Source organism: Phycodurus eques, chromosome 13, assembly GCF_024500275.1.
Source record: "Phycodurus eques isolate BA_2022a chromosome 13, UOR_Pequ_1.1, whole genome shotgun sequence".
NCBI classification, from domain to species: Eukaryota; Metazoa; Chordata; class Actinopteri; order Syngnathiformes; family Syngnathidae; genus Phycodurus; species Phycodurus eques.
Window position 1 is genome coordinate 12764307 of NC_084537.1, and position 17337 is coordinate 12781643.

The window sequence follows — 17337 nt, forward strand, 5'->3', positions numbered from 1 at the left end:
CGTCAGTGTCCAGTGGTGTTGACTTAAATCGGAACGTTTGGATCTCGCTACACATTTTCCTGGTCTTGTGTCGACGAAACGGTGATTAAAAATGGTGAGAAACACACAAAGTAGAGTATATCATGTTTTGTTTCCTCAGCTTTCATCTTGCTTTGCTGACGTTGTGTGTTTTATGTAAAAATATCCAACAAGGCATTCATGGTATTAGCTGAGCGGCTAAGTTAGCGTGTGTGCAGAAGCTCTTACGACTACGTGTGTATCAAACCTCGGGTGTTAAATAGTTTAATGTTGTCAAGTGACGTTGTAAAGTTTGATACCCAATATATTTAAACAACCCAATGAGCCGTATGATTTTATCATTGGTAAATTCGTTCTGTGGCCTGGCTATCTGTCATAAATTGTACGTCTGTTTTACATGTTTAAAGTAGTGACAACGGACGTGTGTGCATAGAAACGACATGTATTAACCCAATTTCTTTTTCAGCCGCTGAGGCTTGACATTAAGCGGAGGTTGACAGCCAGGTCTGACCGTGTAAAGAGCGTGGACCTTCACCCAACCGAGCCGTGGATGCTGGCCAGTCTGTACAACGGCAGCGTCTGCGTGTGGAACCACGAAACACAGGTTTTAAAAAAGTGCACGAGAATGTGCTTTTTCGATGTTAGACTAACTTTGTTTTTTGGTTAAGATGAAAATGTAACATTTGAAATGTTTTTTGGCAGACTCTGGTGAAGACCTTTGAGGTGTGTGACCTTCCTGTCAGAGCATCCAAATTTGTAGCTAGGAAGAACTGGGTCATCACAGGAGCAGTAAGTATCTTTGATGTGCTTTTAACACCACCAGACTTAAAAGGGTTCAGGGGCTACCGGGCAAAGGACATTTTGAAATTACAAGTGGCACATAATGAACTGCTTTGAGTAATGATGTAAGAATGTATCATGCAACATAAGAAGACGTGCTGAGTTACCCCACACTTACTGTGTTTTTATTTGATTGAAGATAGCTGGGATAGGGTCCAGCAGCCCGCAACCATAGTGGGGATAAGCGGTGAAGAAAATGGATGGATGGATGTTTCATATTCATGGCTTACAATTGTTTTTTATCCAAATATTTACTTTATGACTTTAATACTGTGTTAGTGATAGACTACGGCACATTCCTACATACAGATTCGGGTTGCATTTTGCTTTAGGATTGAGGACCCAATATATAGCATCATTTTTGGGGGCTATTGTAAATCTTCGGTTTTGTTACAGAATAAATAAATTAGCTATCTACAGTTGGTACCTTCACTGACAAGTGACCCGACTCATAAGATTTTTGAGATGCGAAAAATCACTCAGTCGGTTATATACATATATTTTATTTGTCTTGAGTTGTGAACAAAAATGGGTTATGAGTGCTAGCTATGGTGGCAGTGAACTTTACAACAAGCAGCAGTTAAACAGATGGTGATCAATTCTTTAAAAAACAGGCTTCAAGCTGTTTATTGCCTCTCCCCGTTAAACACTAAACAACATAGAGAAATAAGGGTTGTTTATCATTATGCACAAACTGTTTATTTGCATTCCATTAAATTATGTAATTACTGTATATTGTTATAAAGTAAAATACCATAGCTTTCTATTTATTGACAAAATTAAATTTTTTTTGATGTTTTTGGGGGCTCTGGAACAGGTTGGCATTTCCATTTATTTCAATGAGCATGATTTGAGATGTTTTGGTTACAAGGTTGGTCACAGAATGATATGAACTCATAAGTCAAGGCAAGACCATCTTAAGCACTGTTGTCACACTTGTTTTCTTTTGATAACTAGGTTTTAATATCCTTTTATTTTCCTAAATGGACTGATACCAAGAGAATATTTTGTCAGAATGTTATTTCCTGATTATTAATGGTTAGGTTCTTAAAAAAAAAAAAATCTTCTCTCTTGGTAGGATGATATGCAGATCCGTGTGTTCAACTACAACACTTTGGAGCGTGTTCACATGTTTGAGGCCCACTCTGACTACATCCGTTGCATTGCTGTGCACCCAACCCAGCCCTACATCCTCACCAGCAGCGGTATGCTTCTTGTAATCCACACCAACAAACCGATAAATCTATTCCTCCAGCAGTGCCCTTCTGAAACGCTGTGCCCATCTTTTTGTAGACGATATGTTGATCAAGCTGTGGGACTGGGACAAGAAGTGGTCCTGCAGCCAGGTGTTTGAGGGTCACACGCACTATGTCATGCAGATCGTCATCAACCCTAAAGACAATAATCAGTTTGCAAGTGCCTCCCTAGACAGGACTATTAAGGTAGGAAGAAGTTGTTCTTATTCCAGCCACAACACCTGTGTAATCATGTAGTTGTTCTCAAAATACGGTATGAGTATCAATCGTGGTATGCGAAAGAATCACTGAATTAAATGTTTAAACTGTGCCTAATGTTAGTGAGTGTAACTTTTTTGAATCCAGTACAGTACATTTAAGTATAGTTCTAAAACAATTTATTAAATTAAATTTTCATTTGTGTATGTATATACAGTGGGTACGGAAAGTTTTCAGATCCCTGTGAATTTTTCACTGTTATATTGCAGCCATTTGTTGAAATGTTTTTTTTTTTTTCCATCATTAATGTACACACAGCACCCCATATTGACAGAAATTTTTTTTTTTGAAATTTTTGCTGATTTATTAAATCACACAGCCATAAGTATTCAGACCCTTTGCTGTGACACTCTTATATTTACTCGGGTGCTGTCCATTTCTTCTGATCATCCTTGAGATGGTTCTACACCTTCATTATTGGAGTCCAGCTGTGTTTGATTATACTGCTTGGACTTGATTTAGGAAAGCCACACACCTGTCTATATAAGACCTTACAGCTCACAGTGCATGTCAGAGCAAATAAGAATCATGAGGTCAAAGGAAGTGCCTGAAGAGCTCAGAGACAGAATTGTGGCAAGGCACAGATCTGGCCAATGGTGCAAAAACATTTCTGCTGCACTTAAGGTTCCTAAGAACACAGTTGCCCCCATAATCCTTAAATGGAAGCCATTTGGGACGACCAGAACCCTTCCTAGAGCTGGCCGTTCGGCCAAACTGAGCAATCGGGGGAGAAGAGCCTTGGTGAGAGACGTAAAGAAGAACCCAAAGGTCACTGTGGCTGAGCTCCAGAGATGCAGTCTGGAGATGGAAGAAAGTTCTAGAAAGTCAACCATCACTGCAGCTCTCCACGAGTTTGGGCTTTATGGCAGAGTAGCCCGACGGAAGCCTCTCCTCAATGCAAGAGACAAGCCCGCATGGAGTTTGCCAAGAAAAACACCTGAAGGACTCCAAGATGGGGAGAAATAAGATTCTCTGGTCTGATTAGACCAAGAGAGAACTTTTTGGCCTTAATTTTAAGCGGTATGTGTGGAGAAAACTAGGCACTGCTCATCACCTGTCCAATACACTCCCAACAGTGAAGCATGGTGGTGGCAGCATCATTCTGTGGGCGTGTTTTTCAGCTGCAGGGACAGGACGAGTGGTTGCAATCGAAGGAAAGATGAATGCGGCCAAGTACAGGGATATCCTGGACGAAAACCTTCTCCAGAGTGTTCAAGACCTCAGACTGGGGCAAAGGTTCACCTTTCAACAAGACAATGACCCTAAGCACACAGCTAAAATAACGAAGGAGTGGCTTCAGAACAACTCCGTGACTGTTCTTGAATGGCCCAGCCAGAGCCCTGACTTTAACCCAATTGAGCATCTCTGGAGAGACCTGAAAAGGGCTGTCCACCAACGTTCACCATCCAACCTGACAGAACTGGAGAGGATCTGCAAGGAGGACTGGCAGAGGATCCCCAAATCCAGATCTGAAAAATATTTTGCATCATCCCAAAGAAGCCTCATGGCTGTATTAGCTCAAAAGGGTGCTTCTACTAAATACTGAGCAAAGGGTCTGAATACTTATGGCTGTGTGATATTTCAGTTTTTCTTTTTTAATAAATCTGCAAAAATTTCAAAATATTTTTTTTTCTGTCAATATGGGGTGCTAAGTGTACATTAATGAAGAAAACAATGAACTTAATGGGTGAACAAATGGGTGCAATATAACGAAGAGTAAAACATTTAAGGGGGTACTTTCCTTACCCACTGTATATCCCACCGGGTTGTCACGGGACTTTTCCATGCCGCGACAACGGTGTGCTCTAAAGCAGCCAAGCTAGCGTGAAGCCCCATTCCACACCCTGGCTGTCACATCTTACTTTTTACGCCCTCCTTGCTCTTCCACCTTTCTCTCCATGATGTACACGCACTCACAGCTAAAAAATAAGCGCTCTAGACAGCGGACTATCTGAAGGGAAGATGGAATTTTGGGTGTAGATATAGCTAGCTTGCTTACTGCATGTCACAATTGCACCGGATAACCGCTGATACAAACAAAGGCGCTTAAGTTTTTACATAGCTGGGGAGACAGGACTCATGCTGGACCCAAAGTCCTTTACTGGGAGCAGTTCTAACCACTGCTGTAAAATCAGGGAAACTGAATTTGTGAAATATGATTTGTTTTATTTCCTCATTTCACCCATCTCTCTCTCTGCACATTTTTTTTTTTAGCAGTTATCTTCAAATGTCTAATGTATTTAGACACATCTCTAAATTCACTTTAGTGCCTTCATAAATTAATATTTTAACATTTTCCTATTTTATTTTTTCTATTTAAGTGCAGTGTTAATGTTCAAACCGTGCATATTAAATGTATATTAAATATATTTTTTAAGAATAAAATCTCCGCCTTGTTTTTAATGAACATTTGGACATATTAAGCTACTCACTTTCTATGTTGGTAATTATGGTGATACTTGGAGAGCCAACAAATTTTGTAGTACCACTCATCTAATGAGATCCAGTGTAATAGGTGTCTCAAAAATGTAGAATGTACCATATTGTTCTATCTAGGTATTGAAATAATTCATTTTGTCGTGTACTTTGTAAAGCGCTTTGGGCACTGTGATGGTGTAGATAAAGCGCAATATAAGTGGAGTCCATTTACCATTTTTGTTGTTTCAGGTTTGGCAGCTAGGCTCATCATCTCCCAACTTCACTTTGGAAGGCCATGAGAAAGGGGTCAATTGCATTGACTATTACAGTGGAGGAGACAAGCCCTACCTGATATCAGGAGCTGATGACCGTCAGGTCAAAATCTGGGACTACCAGGTACAGCATCTGTTTTATCGTTTTTGTCCTGCTAACTGAAAAAGTAAGAAGTGCTTAAGCATGATGCAGGCTTTTTTGTCTATAAACAATGTTTTTAATGACTCTCCCATACTGCCTCAACAGATAATTAGGGATGTCCCGATCCGATCATGTGATCGAAAATCTGGGTCGATCACGTGATTTTCAGTTGCTCGAGATTGGGTGAAAAAGATTGATTTTATTCATTATCGGACATTTAAAATGTCACAAAGTGACAAAATAATCCAAAGGTACAAAGATCTTGCCAAATGGAATGGTAATATCTTCATTTTATATTAAACAATGTAACTTTTTTTTTTAGTCCCAGTATAATATAAGTCAGTGGTCCCCAATCTTTTTTGTACCGCAAACCGGTTTAGAGCAGGCATTTTTTTTCACAGACCGACTGTCAAGGTGTGGCATATATAAACTGCAAAAATAAATTAACATGACCGCCTTAAAAACAAATGTTAAATGCATGAAAAATACAACTCACCATAAGACATAACGGATAAAAGCAGCTTTATTTTTTTTCTTTGTCGTAGGCTCCTCTTCTGGCTCCTCAGATGACATTTTTTCTTTTGAAAAGGAAAAAGGTTTTGTTTGTGAACGTTTCGTTCAAAAGAACAAATCTTTTCAGTGAACGTAATGAACTGAATCAGTTTATGAAATTATTCGTTCTTTGAGCTTGGCTGCCGCTGTGAGTGAGTCGGCTGTGAGCAAAAACTGAACTCGTGTCTCGTTCTGTGCAGTCTTGACGTGTCAATTGAGACGCACAGCTGTTACGGCGGCGAAGATCCGGTCAGTTTTCAAAATAAGATACATTTGACACGTGAAAACGCAATACAACGGAAATTATATAAATTGGTCATTCTTTCTATGTGGCCCGGTAACAAATGCCTCACGGACCCAGAGGTGGACAGAAGCGAAAAGTGGCCCGAGAGTTGTTGACAGACTGACCAACTTCATGCACGCTGTGGGGAGCCAGACAGCCACCAATGCAATTTTATGCAATATTTTGCATTTGATGTTGTTTTGGACCATTATTCATGGCGTAGTCAATTACCTGAAAAACCCCAAACAAAAAATATATACAAGGACAAAATGAGTGATGACTACCATACATCTAGGATTATCAAGTCATTAGGTGAGAGAATACACCAAAATGAGCGTGCTTTAAACTGTTACATTAAACTGTTTAATGACACCCCAAGTGTAATTTACTGTAAAACTAAACGCAACAAAAATAATTACACACATTGTATATTTCTACACAAGACGCGTTCATCTTAGAACACATTGTATATTTCTACACAAGACACGTTCATTTTAGAAATCGCCATCATAATGCTAACACTCAGTTGAAAACCCCATTGACGGGCTGGCTAGATTACATTCCATCACGGGGATTTACTTTCAAATAACAAATATTTATACACTAACTCCATAGTAACACATAGACAGGTAATGTAACAATACTCACAGGCATATGTTCTTCCTAATCTATGAAAAATTAATTGTTTTATCACAACAATCTTCTATTCTTTCGTAGTTTACCGAAAATTTGTAGCTCCATGCTTGCATCGTACCACACTGCCCCTAAGAGGCCAAGGCACCCACATCAGGAACAGCAGATATTTTTTCCCCTGACTGACATGAAATTAGACAAACATTTTCCTGTTTTAAGGGTGACCAAAATTATTTCTGTTTGGGAAAAGCTAGATATTTTGTTTTTTATATAATTTTTATTTATGTATCGAATCGGGACTCCGTATCGGCAGATCAAAGACTTGGACTCAAGTGTGAAAATGTGTGATTGGGACTACCCTACAAATAATTTATCTGGAATTTACCGCTGTTCTAGAACAAGACATGCGTTCAGACATTGGAGGGCCATGCCCAGAACGTCTCATGCGTGAGCTTCCACCCAGAGCTGCCAATCATAATCACCGGGTCAGAGGACGGTGAGCTGGAATGTCTTGTGTTCTGTTCCCTTCCAACAGCTATATTAATCTTTGCTTTGCACAACGTTATCTCTCACTGAAGGTACGGTCCGCATTTGGCACTCTAGCACATACCGCTTGGAGAGTACCCTCAACTACGGTATGGAGCGAGTGTGGTGTGTGTGCGGCCTCAGGGGCTCCAACAATGTAGCACTGGGCTATGATGAAGGCAGCATCATTATCAAAGTGAGTACAGTGTTTTTTGTCAGTGAAGTCACACAGCTCCAGCAAGAAATTTTTCTTAATGTGAGTGACAGTGATGCCTTTGCATACAAGGTTAATTTGTTCCGTGACCAAGCTTATAACTCAATATACTCAGATTAAAAAAAATCTATTTTGCCCATTAAATTAATTGAAATTTTAATTAAATTAAATCTGTTCCAGCCCCCCCCCCCCAAAAAAAAGTTTCTTTTGATAGACAAATACAACTATATTGTATAAAACCATAACCATAATGAAACATTAAAAAAAAAAAGTGTGAAGGAATAAACTGGTTTTATACAGTGTACTACAGTACCTACTGTAGTATTTGTGTGTTGGAAGTGTACCTTTAAGTGGTGTGGTCCAGTGACTGACTTCAAGAAGGTGAATTTGGGTTGACTTAGTGGTTAGGTTAGTCTGTGTGTTCGCCTCGAGGCATGAGTTTAGGCCTTCAGCAGCTCCTTCTGGATGCTCTCATTTCACATTTATGTGTTTGGCTGTTTTCCCTATTAAATAAACAGCTGAAAGTGCATTGTCAATTGTGGCTCGCCTTGCCCACTGGCAAGGGCTTAAGCATTATCTTGTAACTTGAAAAACATGTAATTTAGGGAACTTGCTAAGGTAGCACTGTACCTTGTTACTGTAGTATAAGTCGTCGTGCAGGTGATAGAAAAGCAATCTTCACATTCCTTTCATGCATACAAAAAAAGTGTTCTCAATCGCAGCTGTTGTGTTCGTTTTCTCTTCAGGTGGGCCGCGAGGAGCCGGCCATGTCAATGGACACCAGCGGTAAGATTATTTGGGCCAAGCACAGTGAAATACAGCAGGCCAACTTGAAGGCAATGGGTGATGCTGAGATCAAGGATGGAGAGAGGCTCCCACTGGCTGTGAAAGACATGGGCAGTTGTGAGATATACCCTCAAACTATCCAGCATAACCCTAACGGGAGGTATGCGGAATGTGCACAAACAATTTCAATCTCTCGGTGAGTGACCTGGTCTCATTTCAAGCTCTCATTGATAGGTTTGTTGTAGTGTGTGGCGATGGAGAGTACATCATCTATACTGCCATGGCTCTGAGGAACAAGAGCTTCGGCTCAGCACAGGAATTTGCTTGGGCACATGACTCATCTGAGTAAGTGTTCACGGTTAAGTGTGTCTGGGATGCTTTACTGCTCAGTAGCCACAGTATGAGGAAATGTTCTATTCAGTGCTTATGTATTTGTGGAAAATGACAGCAGCAGACAATCCCTACTGTCATATAATTGTCTTATTTATGTTTAAGTGCATATGTAATAGTTAATCTGCCTCTTTTTAACAGATATGCGATTAGAGAAAGCAACAGTGTTGTAAAAATCTTCAAGAATTTCAAAGAAAAGAAATCATTTAAGCCTGACTTTGGAGCTGAGGGTATGGCAATGCTGTCGTGAAGCAAACTTGTGGTTCAATAGGTTATTGTTGCATAATTGGTGGTAAAAACAACAACCAATATGTTCTTTTTTTGGACCCTGCAGGCATCTATGGAGGTTTCTTGCTTGGGGTGAGGTCAGTGAATGGTTTGGCATTTTATGATTGGGAGAACACCGAGCTGATCCGCCGCATTGAGATCCAACCTAAACATGTAAGATTTGTCTGTTTCTCCTACAATAGAAAACCTGATAAGATTTTCCAAAAATTACGGTCTAAATGCCAAGTTTGGTTGGAATGCCCACTTCAACCTTAGTACAACGCACCAAGAATTTTAGAAAGTCCGGTGATTGGTCCCAGAGAAATGCTTTTTATTTTTTTATTTTTTTTTTATTTTTTTTGCAAAAGAAAATGGGAAGTGTTTTTGTGTGCTATGGCCTATAGAAAATCTTGTCAAAAACACCTTCAAATTAGAGTGAAACAGTATAACTATTATTTCTCAACATATGTTCTCAACCCTTTCGTTTTGTCAGCTACTTCGGGAACCCCTTCTCCGATTAGCTGACAAGTTTTAGTTGAAAATATTCACCAATAAGCTTGTACAGGTTGCAATTATGTTGAGAAGTCAAAATTACTGTGACTTTTCAAATGATGTTATGTGCCCTAAAAACCTAAAGCACAAATGGATTATGCGTGGGGATTAGAATAGGTAATGTACTTTCATAATCAATTGTTTTTTATTTGTTAGAGGATTTTCGAGGTGCTTGAAGTGCTAATTCGATGTAGTTTACAAATTCCACAATGCCGGCTACTTGTCATGTTGCTACTTTCAGGTCTACGTTTGTTTTATTAATGTTTAGTAAGGTGGTTTACTATTAACCCAAGCAGTCTGATTCTAGCTTTTTAAATTATTTATTTATTTATTTTGGTCCTGTGTGCAGATCTTCTGGTCAGACTCTGGCGAGTTGGTCTGCATTGCTACCGAAGAGTCTTTCTTCATCCTTCGGTACATGGCCGATAAAGTAGCTGCCTCACAAGAGAACAACGAAGGAGTGACTGAGGACGGCATTGAAGATGCTTTCGAGGTTTGTGTCTATTTCCCTCATTATGAGCCTGTTTATTATGGTACAGTGAACCCTCCGTCTTCCTTTTTATTGCGGTAGATACAATATAGGCTGACCCGCAATAGACGAAAATCTGATCTAAAGAGAGAGTTTTTTTTTTTTTTTTTAGATGTATTAAAACACACTTTTTAAAGTATTCCTTAGCACCTGTTCTCACTCCCTTGCTTACGGTTCTCCAAATAAGAGGCAAAGTGCCCTTGCCTCAAGATGGGTGTTTTTTTGTTGTTGTTTTTTTTAATTAATTAATTTATTTATTTTTATATATCAATCCCAGTTATAATGTACTATAAAACAAAAGAGTGAAACATTTGTAAATGCCAAAATGTGTCATTTTATCAACAAAAGTCTCCTCGCTCAATGCTAACATATGTGAAACACCATAGTCAGGCTAACAGAGATTAGCATAGATGTAACGTAACTATAAACCTTAAAAAACTTGCTACTTTAACACATGTAGCAGCAACACATACAGACAGAGCATACAACAACACTCGCAGCGATATATTCTCTCTGTTTAGTAGGAACAACAACTATTACAAGAGCTTAGTTGGGGTCGTTCTCAGCCTCTTATTCTTGCTCTTAATTACGCTGCATCCCTTCAGTAGACCTCAGTGCTGTACACTGTAGAGTAAACATGTTCTCATAAATTGTGTCGGCTTTCACACAATGATGCACATTACATTTGTAAGTTCATGGATTTTCTCCTGGTTCAGGTCCAGGGAGAGATCCAGGAGATCGTGAAGACTGGACTCTGGGTTGGTGACTGCTTCATCTACACCAGCTCTGTGAACAGACTCAACTACTTTGTAGGGGGAGAGATTGTCACTATTGCTCACTTGGACAGGTTAAATACTTATTGCATTCAAGTCACCTTAAACTTATTTTCAAGTCAGCTCCAGTTGTATGTAAAGTAATAGCAGAACACAGAAATGCTCCATAATTTAAGATGGTCCCTCTCCGTGCAGAACCATGTATTTACTGGGTTACATACCCAAAGATGACCGTCTCTACCTGGGAGACAAGGAGCTCAACATTGTCAGCTACTCCCTGCTGGTCTCAGTCCTCGAGTACCAGACTGCTGTCATGAGGAGGGACTTTGGAATGGCCGACAAGGTACTTCCCACAATTCCTAAAGAGCAACGGACCAGAGTGGCCCACTTCCTGGAAAAACAGGTCAGAACTCAGTAAAATAATTATCCTAAGTGATTCCTGATTGTTAGACTGATTGAGCGCTTCCTCTGTGCCTACTACCGTATTCACATTTTTTTCTTCTTCCGGCTCTCTAGGGTTTCAAGCAGCAGGCATTAGCAGTGTCCACAGACCCTGAGCACAGGTTTGAGCTGGCCTTGCAGCTGGGAGAGTTGAAGATTGCCTACCAGCTGGCTGTAGAAGCAGAGGTAACTTGAGTCATTTTTTTAAGAATACAGTGGTGCCTTGAGTTCAATTTGTTTAGTGACCATGCTCGTAACTTCACATACTTTATCTCAAATAATCGTTCACTCTTTCATCTCTTCAATCATCTTTCACCAAATTAACGGAAATGCCATTAAACCATCCCAGTCTCTCAAAAAAAAAACATATTTTTGTAAGTATAATAAAAATAATAAAAATAAGACAAACACCACTGTAATCATCTACTGCAAACAAATAAGACGAACAACACTGTAAATAATGTACTGGATAAAAACACACAGTCATGACATAAGAAATAGAATGTAAAGAAATAAACTTTTTTTTATTTTATTTTATTTATTTTTTTGCTTCAATTTAATGGACATTGTGCCGCTTCTAGTGTTTACACCACGGCCACCTGGGAGCAGTATAATTCAGACATACTATATATATATATATATATATATATAAACACACACACACACTGTAAATGGAGCCAGTCAAAACTCCTCAGTAAGCGGCAGTAATATTAGTCATTCTTTGCAGATGATGAAGAATATATGCCTGTGAGTATTATATTATCGGTCTATATCTGTTGCTCCACTATCTGTATTCAAATATACGTGATACACATGCTATTCATTCACGCTTCTACGGCATTATACATTGTTTGCATTAAGCTAAAACTGACTTATCTGAAGCAAAGCTATGCGGTTGTTTCAAATATATGTGTAACTTTTTTGTGTAATTTGACAGTAAACTTAAACTGTGAGTGGCGGTAAAAGGTTTGAAGCCTTTTTTTTAAATTAATGGTTCACCATTTGCCTAACTGCTGCTTATGAGTAGAGTTCACTGCCACCACACAGCAAATGTTTTCACATTTTTGCTCACAAATCAAAGCATAAAATTCGGCCCAACAACAGCTAATTTCTTGAAAAATTTGTAAGTCTGGTCACTGGTATGTAACCACTCTTCAATGTCAAATTATTGTCTTCTTTTTAAACAATAATCACTTAGTTGAAACAGGTTTATTCTCTGTACATTCATAATACGACAATTCACCATGACATCACAACAATGCTGTACGTGGCAACAAAGTGTTCTCCCATGACGCCACTTATCAACAAATCCTTTCATGCCATTTGACCAAGGCAGAGTGATTGAGAACACAGGGTGACACGTTTGAATGAATGAGTTTCTTCTTGCGAGGTGTCTCTGATTGGCTTGTCTTCTCCTCTACTGCTGTAGTTTGAATTTGTGGTATCCTGGCACCAGTTGTTTACAGACATTCTGAATCAACCTTTCCATGTCCTCCTTTCGCCCTCAAAGTCGGAGCAGAAGTGGAAGCAGTTGGCAGAGCTGGCTATTAGTAAGTGTCAGTTTGGCCTGGCCCAGGAGTGTCTGCATCATGCCCAGGATTACGGTGGCCTACTCCTCCTCGCCACCGCTTCCGGCAACGCCCCAATGGTGGGCAAGCTGGCCGAGGGTGCAGAAAGGGAAGGCAAAAACAACGTGGCCTTCATGACCTACTTCCTGCAAGGGAAGTAAGTACCACATGTGACTGAAGGGTCCTGATTTTGTTGTGAAAGCCACTGGTGTAACTGTTGTTCTGTCATCATTTCCAAACAGACTGGATCAGTGTTTGGAGCTTCTAATCAGAACCAACCGCCTACCTGAAGCTGCTTTCCTGGCGCGTACTTACCTGCCCAGCCAGGTGTCCCGTGTGGTCAAACTGTGGAGAGAAAACTTGGGCAAGGTCAACCAGAAGGTGAGCACTTTGTTTTTTCTGTTCATTCGGAAGTATATTGCTGTAATAAATAATTTGACACTAGGTTTCATTTAATGCATTTATGATATCTGATTTAATTGGCTTTAACTCATATCGGGTAAAAATGATTTAAAAACCAACTTTTGTTTATTTAAAAAAAGGAAAATAGTACTCTATAATACTGTACTTAATAAAACATTGAGTAATAACATTTAACCAACAGGTAGTGCATCATAATTTAATGCTTCAATTCATTGTGCTGCTGTTTCTGGTGTGTCTGCCTTGGCCGCTGGGAGACAGTATAATATAATGATGCACCAAATTTCAGGCCGCTGAAAATGGTCCAAACGTGCATTTTTTTTTTGTTTTGTTTTGGGCCGAACGACTTGCCACCGAAATAAAAGGGCCGAAACAGGATGTCGTTATGACACAAGCAAAAACTGCAACCAGCGTGGTTGTGTACATTATATTTTATTTAAAAGAAAAGAAAAAAAAGGTACCTCCACATTGAAAAGTCACCCAACCGCCCTGCTTTCCGCTGTTTGGGCAGTATTGCAACACCCCAGCTACCTACAAGCTACAGCTAATATAATAATACTATTATAAATAATAAAATAATACCTTACCAAGCTGCAGAGGTGAACGTACGCTTCACGTCCGGAACCAGCGCAGCATAAGTCAATAATCATCGCCTCCATGGCAGCGAATAAGCTACACTTCTGACAAGGGAAGGGAGGATGAGGAGTAATTAACAGGAGAAAGACATAGAAGACATGCTAATTGCTAAACTATCATGACATGAAGCCACAAAATACTGAAATAAGTAATTGGGTGATACAGTACACTTGTCACATGGGTCTGGCTGGAACTGCGTTATCGCAGGCGGTAACCAACTTTGAAAAGCAAAATAGGGAGGCAAATTAATAAGTGTCTAGAGAGAAAATAATACACAGCCTCACAGGACCGGAACTGAAAACTAGAAATGAATTAAGTCACCTGAGAAAAGGGGCCTATGCGTTTAAAAGTACAAATACAAAAATAGCATGCAAGACATTTGACTGCAAATGTATCCACCATGACAAGGTTGATGGAATAAATACATTAAAGTAAATATTGAAGCCATACATTATTAGTGATTACGAGTATAGAGTAGTGATTGTTGTGCAATTGAATTATTTTTAGCCTATTACATAATATACTGCAATAATTGTCCTGCGGTAATGTTCTTGATGTAATTTTTAAAATATGGAAATTCAGACAAATTGTTCTGGAATGTCATAGGTTGGCACTTGGCAGCTCTGCATTCATAGCCATAAATCAAATTTTACTAATAATTGGCATAGTAATATCTTTGTGTTTCGGTTTTCGGCTGTGGGTTACTCATTTTTGGTTTTGGCATAGAATTTTTATTTCGGCGGCTCACTAGTACAATACAGTCATGCAGACGCAAACAAAGATCAGAATCAGCTTTATTTTCCATGTAGGTCAAAAACATACAAGGAATTTGTCTCTTGTAGTTGGAGCCGCTCTAGTCTGACGAGAGAACCATTTCACAGAAAATACTTTTGAGACATAAAAACCAAAACACAGTACGGAGGGTCACTGAGCAATGAAAGGTTATCAGTAATGCCAAAAAAATTTTTGTTTTTTTTTTGACAATGATGCAGTCCTCAAGAAATGTAAGCAGTTTAAAGTGACTAGTAGTGCGATAATCTGAAAGTGTCAATTGTGAAAATGGTGCAGATACTTCTCATGCACGAGTGGTCAACAACAGATATGGAAATAGTGGCGAGTCTACTACAGTGAGTGCACGGATAGAGAAAGAGATGTGACAACAAACAAGATAAAATTGGCAGCATGTTACAGTGGAACTGTGAGTTAACTGTTTAGGAAGTTAATGGCAAGAAGGAAGAAGCTGTTAAAATGTCTGCTAATTTATGTTTGCATTGATCGATAGCGCATACCTGAGGGAAGGCGCTGGAAGAGGTGGTGACCGGGATGTGGGTGGTCCAAGAGGATTTTTCATGCTATTGTCTTAGTTCTGGCAGCGTGCAAGTCCTCGAGGATGGGTAGGGGGGTACCGAAAAAAAATTTTCTGCAGTTTTTATTGTCTGTTGCAGTCGGCGTTTGTCCTTTTTTGTGGCAACTTCAATGTGATGGATGAACACAGGACTGATTCGATGAGTGCTGTGTAGAACTGTGGCAGGCTATTTTTCCTCGGCAGCCGCAGGAAGTACATTCTCTGCTGATCCTTTTTGAGGGTAGAGTTGATGTTGGTCTCCCACTTCAGGTCCTGAGAGACTGTTTTTCCCAGGAACTTGAAGGTTTCGACGGTTGACACAGGGCAGTTGGACAGCGTCAGGGGTACCTGTGGCAAAGGATGCTTCCTGAAGCCTACGATCATCTCTACAGTCTTGAGCGTGTTCAGCTCCAGGTTGTGTAGGCCGCACCACTGAGTAAAAACTGAGCGGATTTTTGAAAGTTGGCGAAAGAAAGTCCGGTGTAGTTTCCCTAATGTTTAGCAAGTCTTCCCTTGTATAAGTGAGTTGCGTAATGTCTCCAAAGACTAACATAAAACACATGAACACAGACAGTACTAGAAAACACGTAACCGAGGCGAGCACACGGTTAGGCGCCATCTTGAAACATTTAACCATTATTTACACAACTACTCTAAGTGACTCTGTAAGAAGCTATAATATTAGTCATTTTTCATAGAGGATAAATAATATATGCCTAGAAGTCTAAATTTGTTGCTCCACCGCTTGTGTTCAGGGTCTAAAACTATCGATACTAATTGCTGGCGTATCAATGGCGTTTTCCCATTGTATGTTCGCATTAAGCTAGCAAGGCGGTTCTTTAGGCAGTAGTGTGGTTGTTTAAAATACATGTGTAATTCTCTTTGATTTATGTTTAGTTTGACATTAAACTTCAACTGGGAGTGGCATTAACAGCTTGATTGCTGTTTTTTGATGAATTGTTCACTATTTGCCATATGCTGCTTATTGTGAAAGGAGTTCTTCACTGCCACCATGCAGTGCTCATATCTCAAATTTACACTCATGTCAAAGCAAAAGAACAGCTGTATCTTGAAAAACATGTAAACTGGGATTATTGTATCTCAAGACACCATTGTATGGTTTTTTTTCTAACACAATCTCTTTGCGGTTTAGGCTGCTGAATCCTTAGCAGACCCCACCGAGTATGAAAACCTGTTTCCTGGTCTTAAAGAGGCGTTTGCAGCTGAGGTTTACCTCAGAGAAAGTTGCTCAGGTGCCACCAGGCCTGCCAAAGATTATCCCCTGGTCACAGTGAGTTGCTACAACAAAAGCGGATCACAAAGTACCTAAATTTAAATGTGTTATTGTGTTTTAACCATCTCATGTTTTACTTCAGCTAAATGAAGACAGAAATATTCTTGAGGAGGCTCAAGAAAACCAGGCCCAAGAGCTGTTCCAGTCTTCTGCTATTGAGGTTTGTAGGGGTTATCCACCCACTCCAGGACAATTTTCTAGCTGGAGTTTTCATTGCATTTTGATAAAGTGGGTTTTTAAACATAATTTGTCATTCTGCAGACAGGGGAATGTAAAGAGTCTCCCTTAGTGTCAGCAGATCCTGGAGTTGCAGCAGAGTCTGCAATCATGCCTTTAGAGCCTGAAACTGTCCCTCCACAGACTCTGGAAAAAATCCCTGAGTTCTCACAGTCAGAAAAAGATAAGGTATAATTTATCATTCTCATGTGCTGATTTATTTGGTGCGGGGGGTGGGATGATAGTTGTCTCGCTGGATGAAGAGCTGTTCCAAAAGTTATGCCTGTTTGTGAAGGTTCTGGAAGAGCTGGAAATCGACCTTGACAATTTGGAGGTGGACGACATCGATACCAGCGATGTTAACCTGGATGATGACTTTCTAGATGACTAGAGATCTTCCATCAATTCTGCTGTCGACCACCTCGGATCTTATTTAAAAACAGAGACCAAACTCCCTTGTTCCCTTTTTGTACTTAAAAATGTTATTGTCCACCTACAGATTGAAGTAGATGACGATGATCTCAGTAATGTTTTATCCTCAGAAAAATAGTAGACGCCATGTCTATTTCATACTCCATTTTGTGTACCATTTGATGGTTGGAGATCATTTCACTTTATTGCTATTGCATTGACCTACATATTATGTTTGTTTGCCTATGTGATGAATAATCACTGTGCATTCAGTTCAATAAACTGCAGTTGCTGTACA

General features: G+C 39.7%; 1 protein-coding gene across 1 annotated transcript; it reads left to right on the plus strand.

The window, feature by feature from the left end:
• Nucleotides 1-17337, plus strand: copb2 (COPI coat complex subunit beta 2). The gene is made up of 22 exons (XM_061694277.1): nucleotides 1-94; nucleotides 485-622; nucleotides 721-807; nucleotides 1937-2063; nucleotides 2152-2300; nucleotides 5040-5186; nucleotides 7069-7168; nucleotides 7251-7393; nucleotides 8158-8357; nucleotides 8432-8542; nucleotides 8729-8817; nucleotides 8922-9028; nucleotides 9756-9899; nucleotides 10652-10782; nucleotides 10904-11111; nucleotides 11225-11335; nucleotides 12660-12874; nucleotides 12960-13098; nucleotides 16272-16409; nucleotides 16495-16572; nucleotides 16674-16817; nucleotides 16924-17337. Exons 1-22 carry the CDS (start codon nucleotides 92-94, stop codon nucleotides 17017-17019), a joined length of 2805 nt encoding a protein of 934 aa, XP_061550261.1. The 5' UTR covers nucleotides 1-91; the 3' UTR covers nucleotides 17020-17337.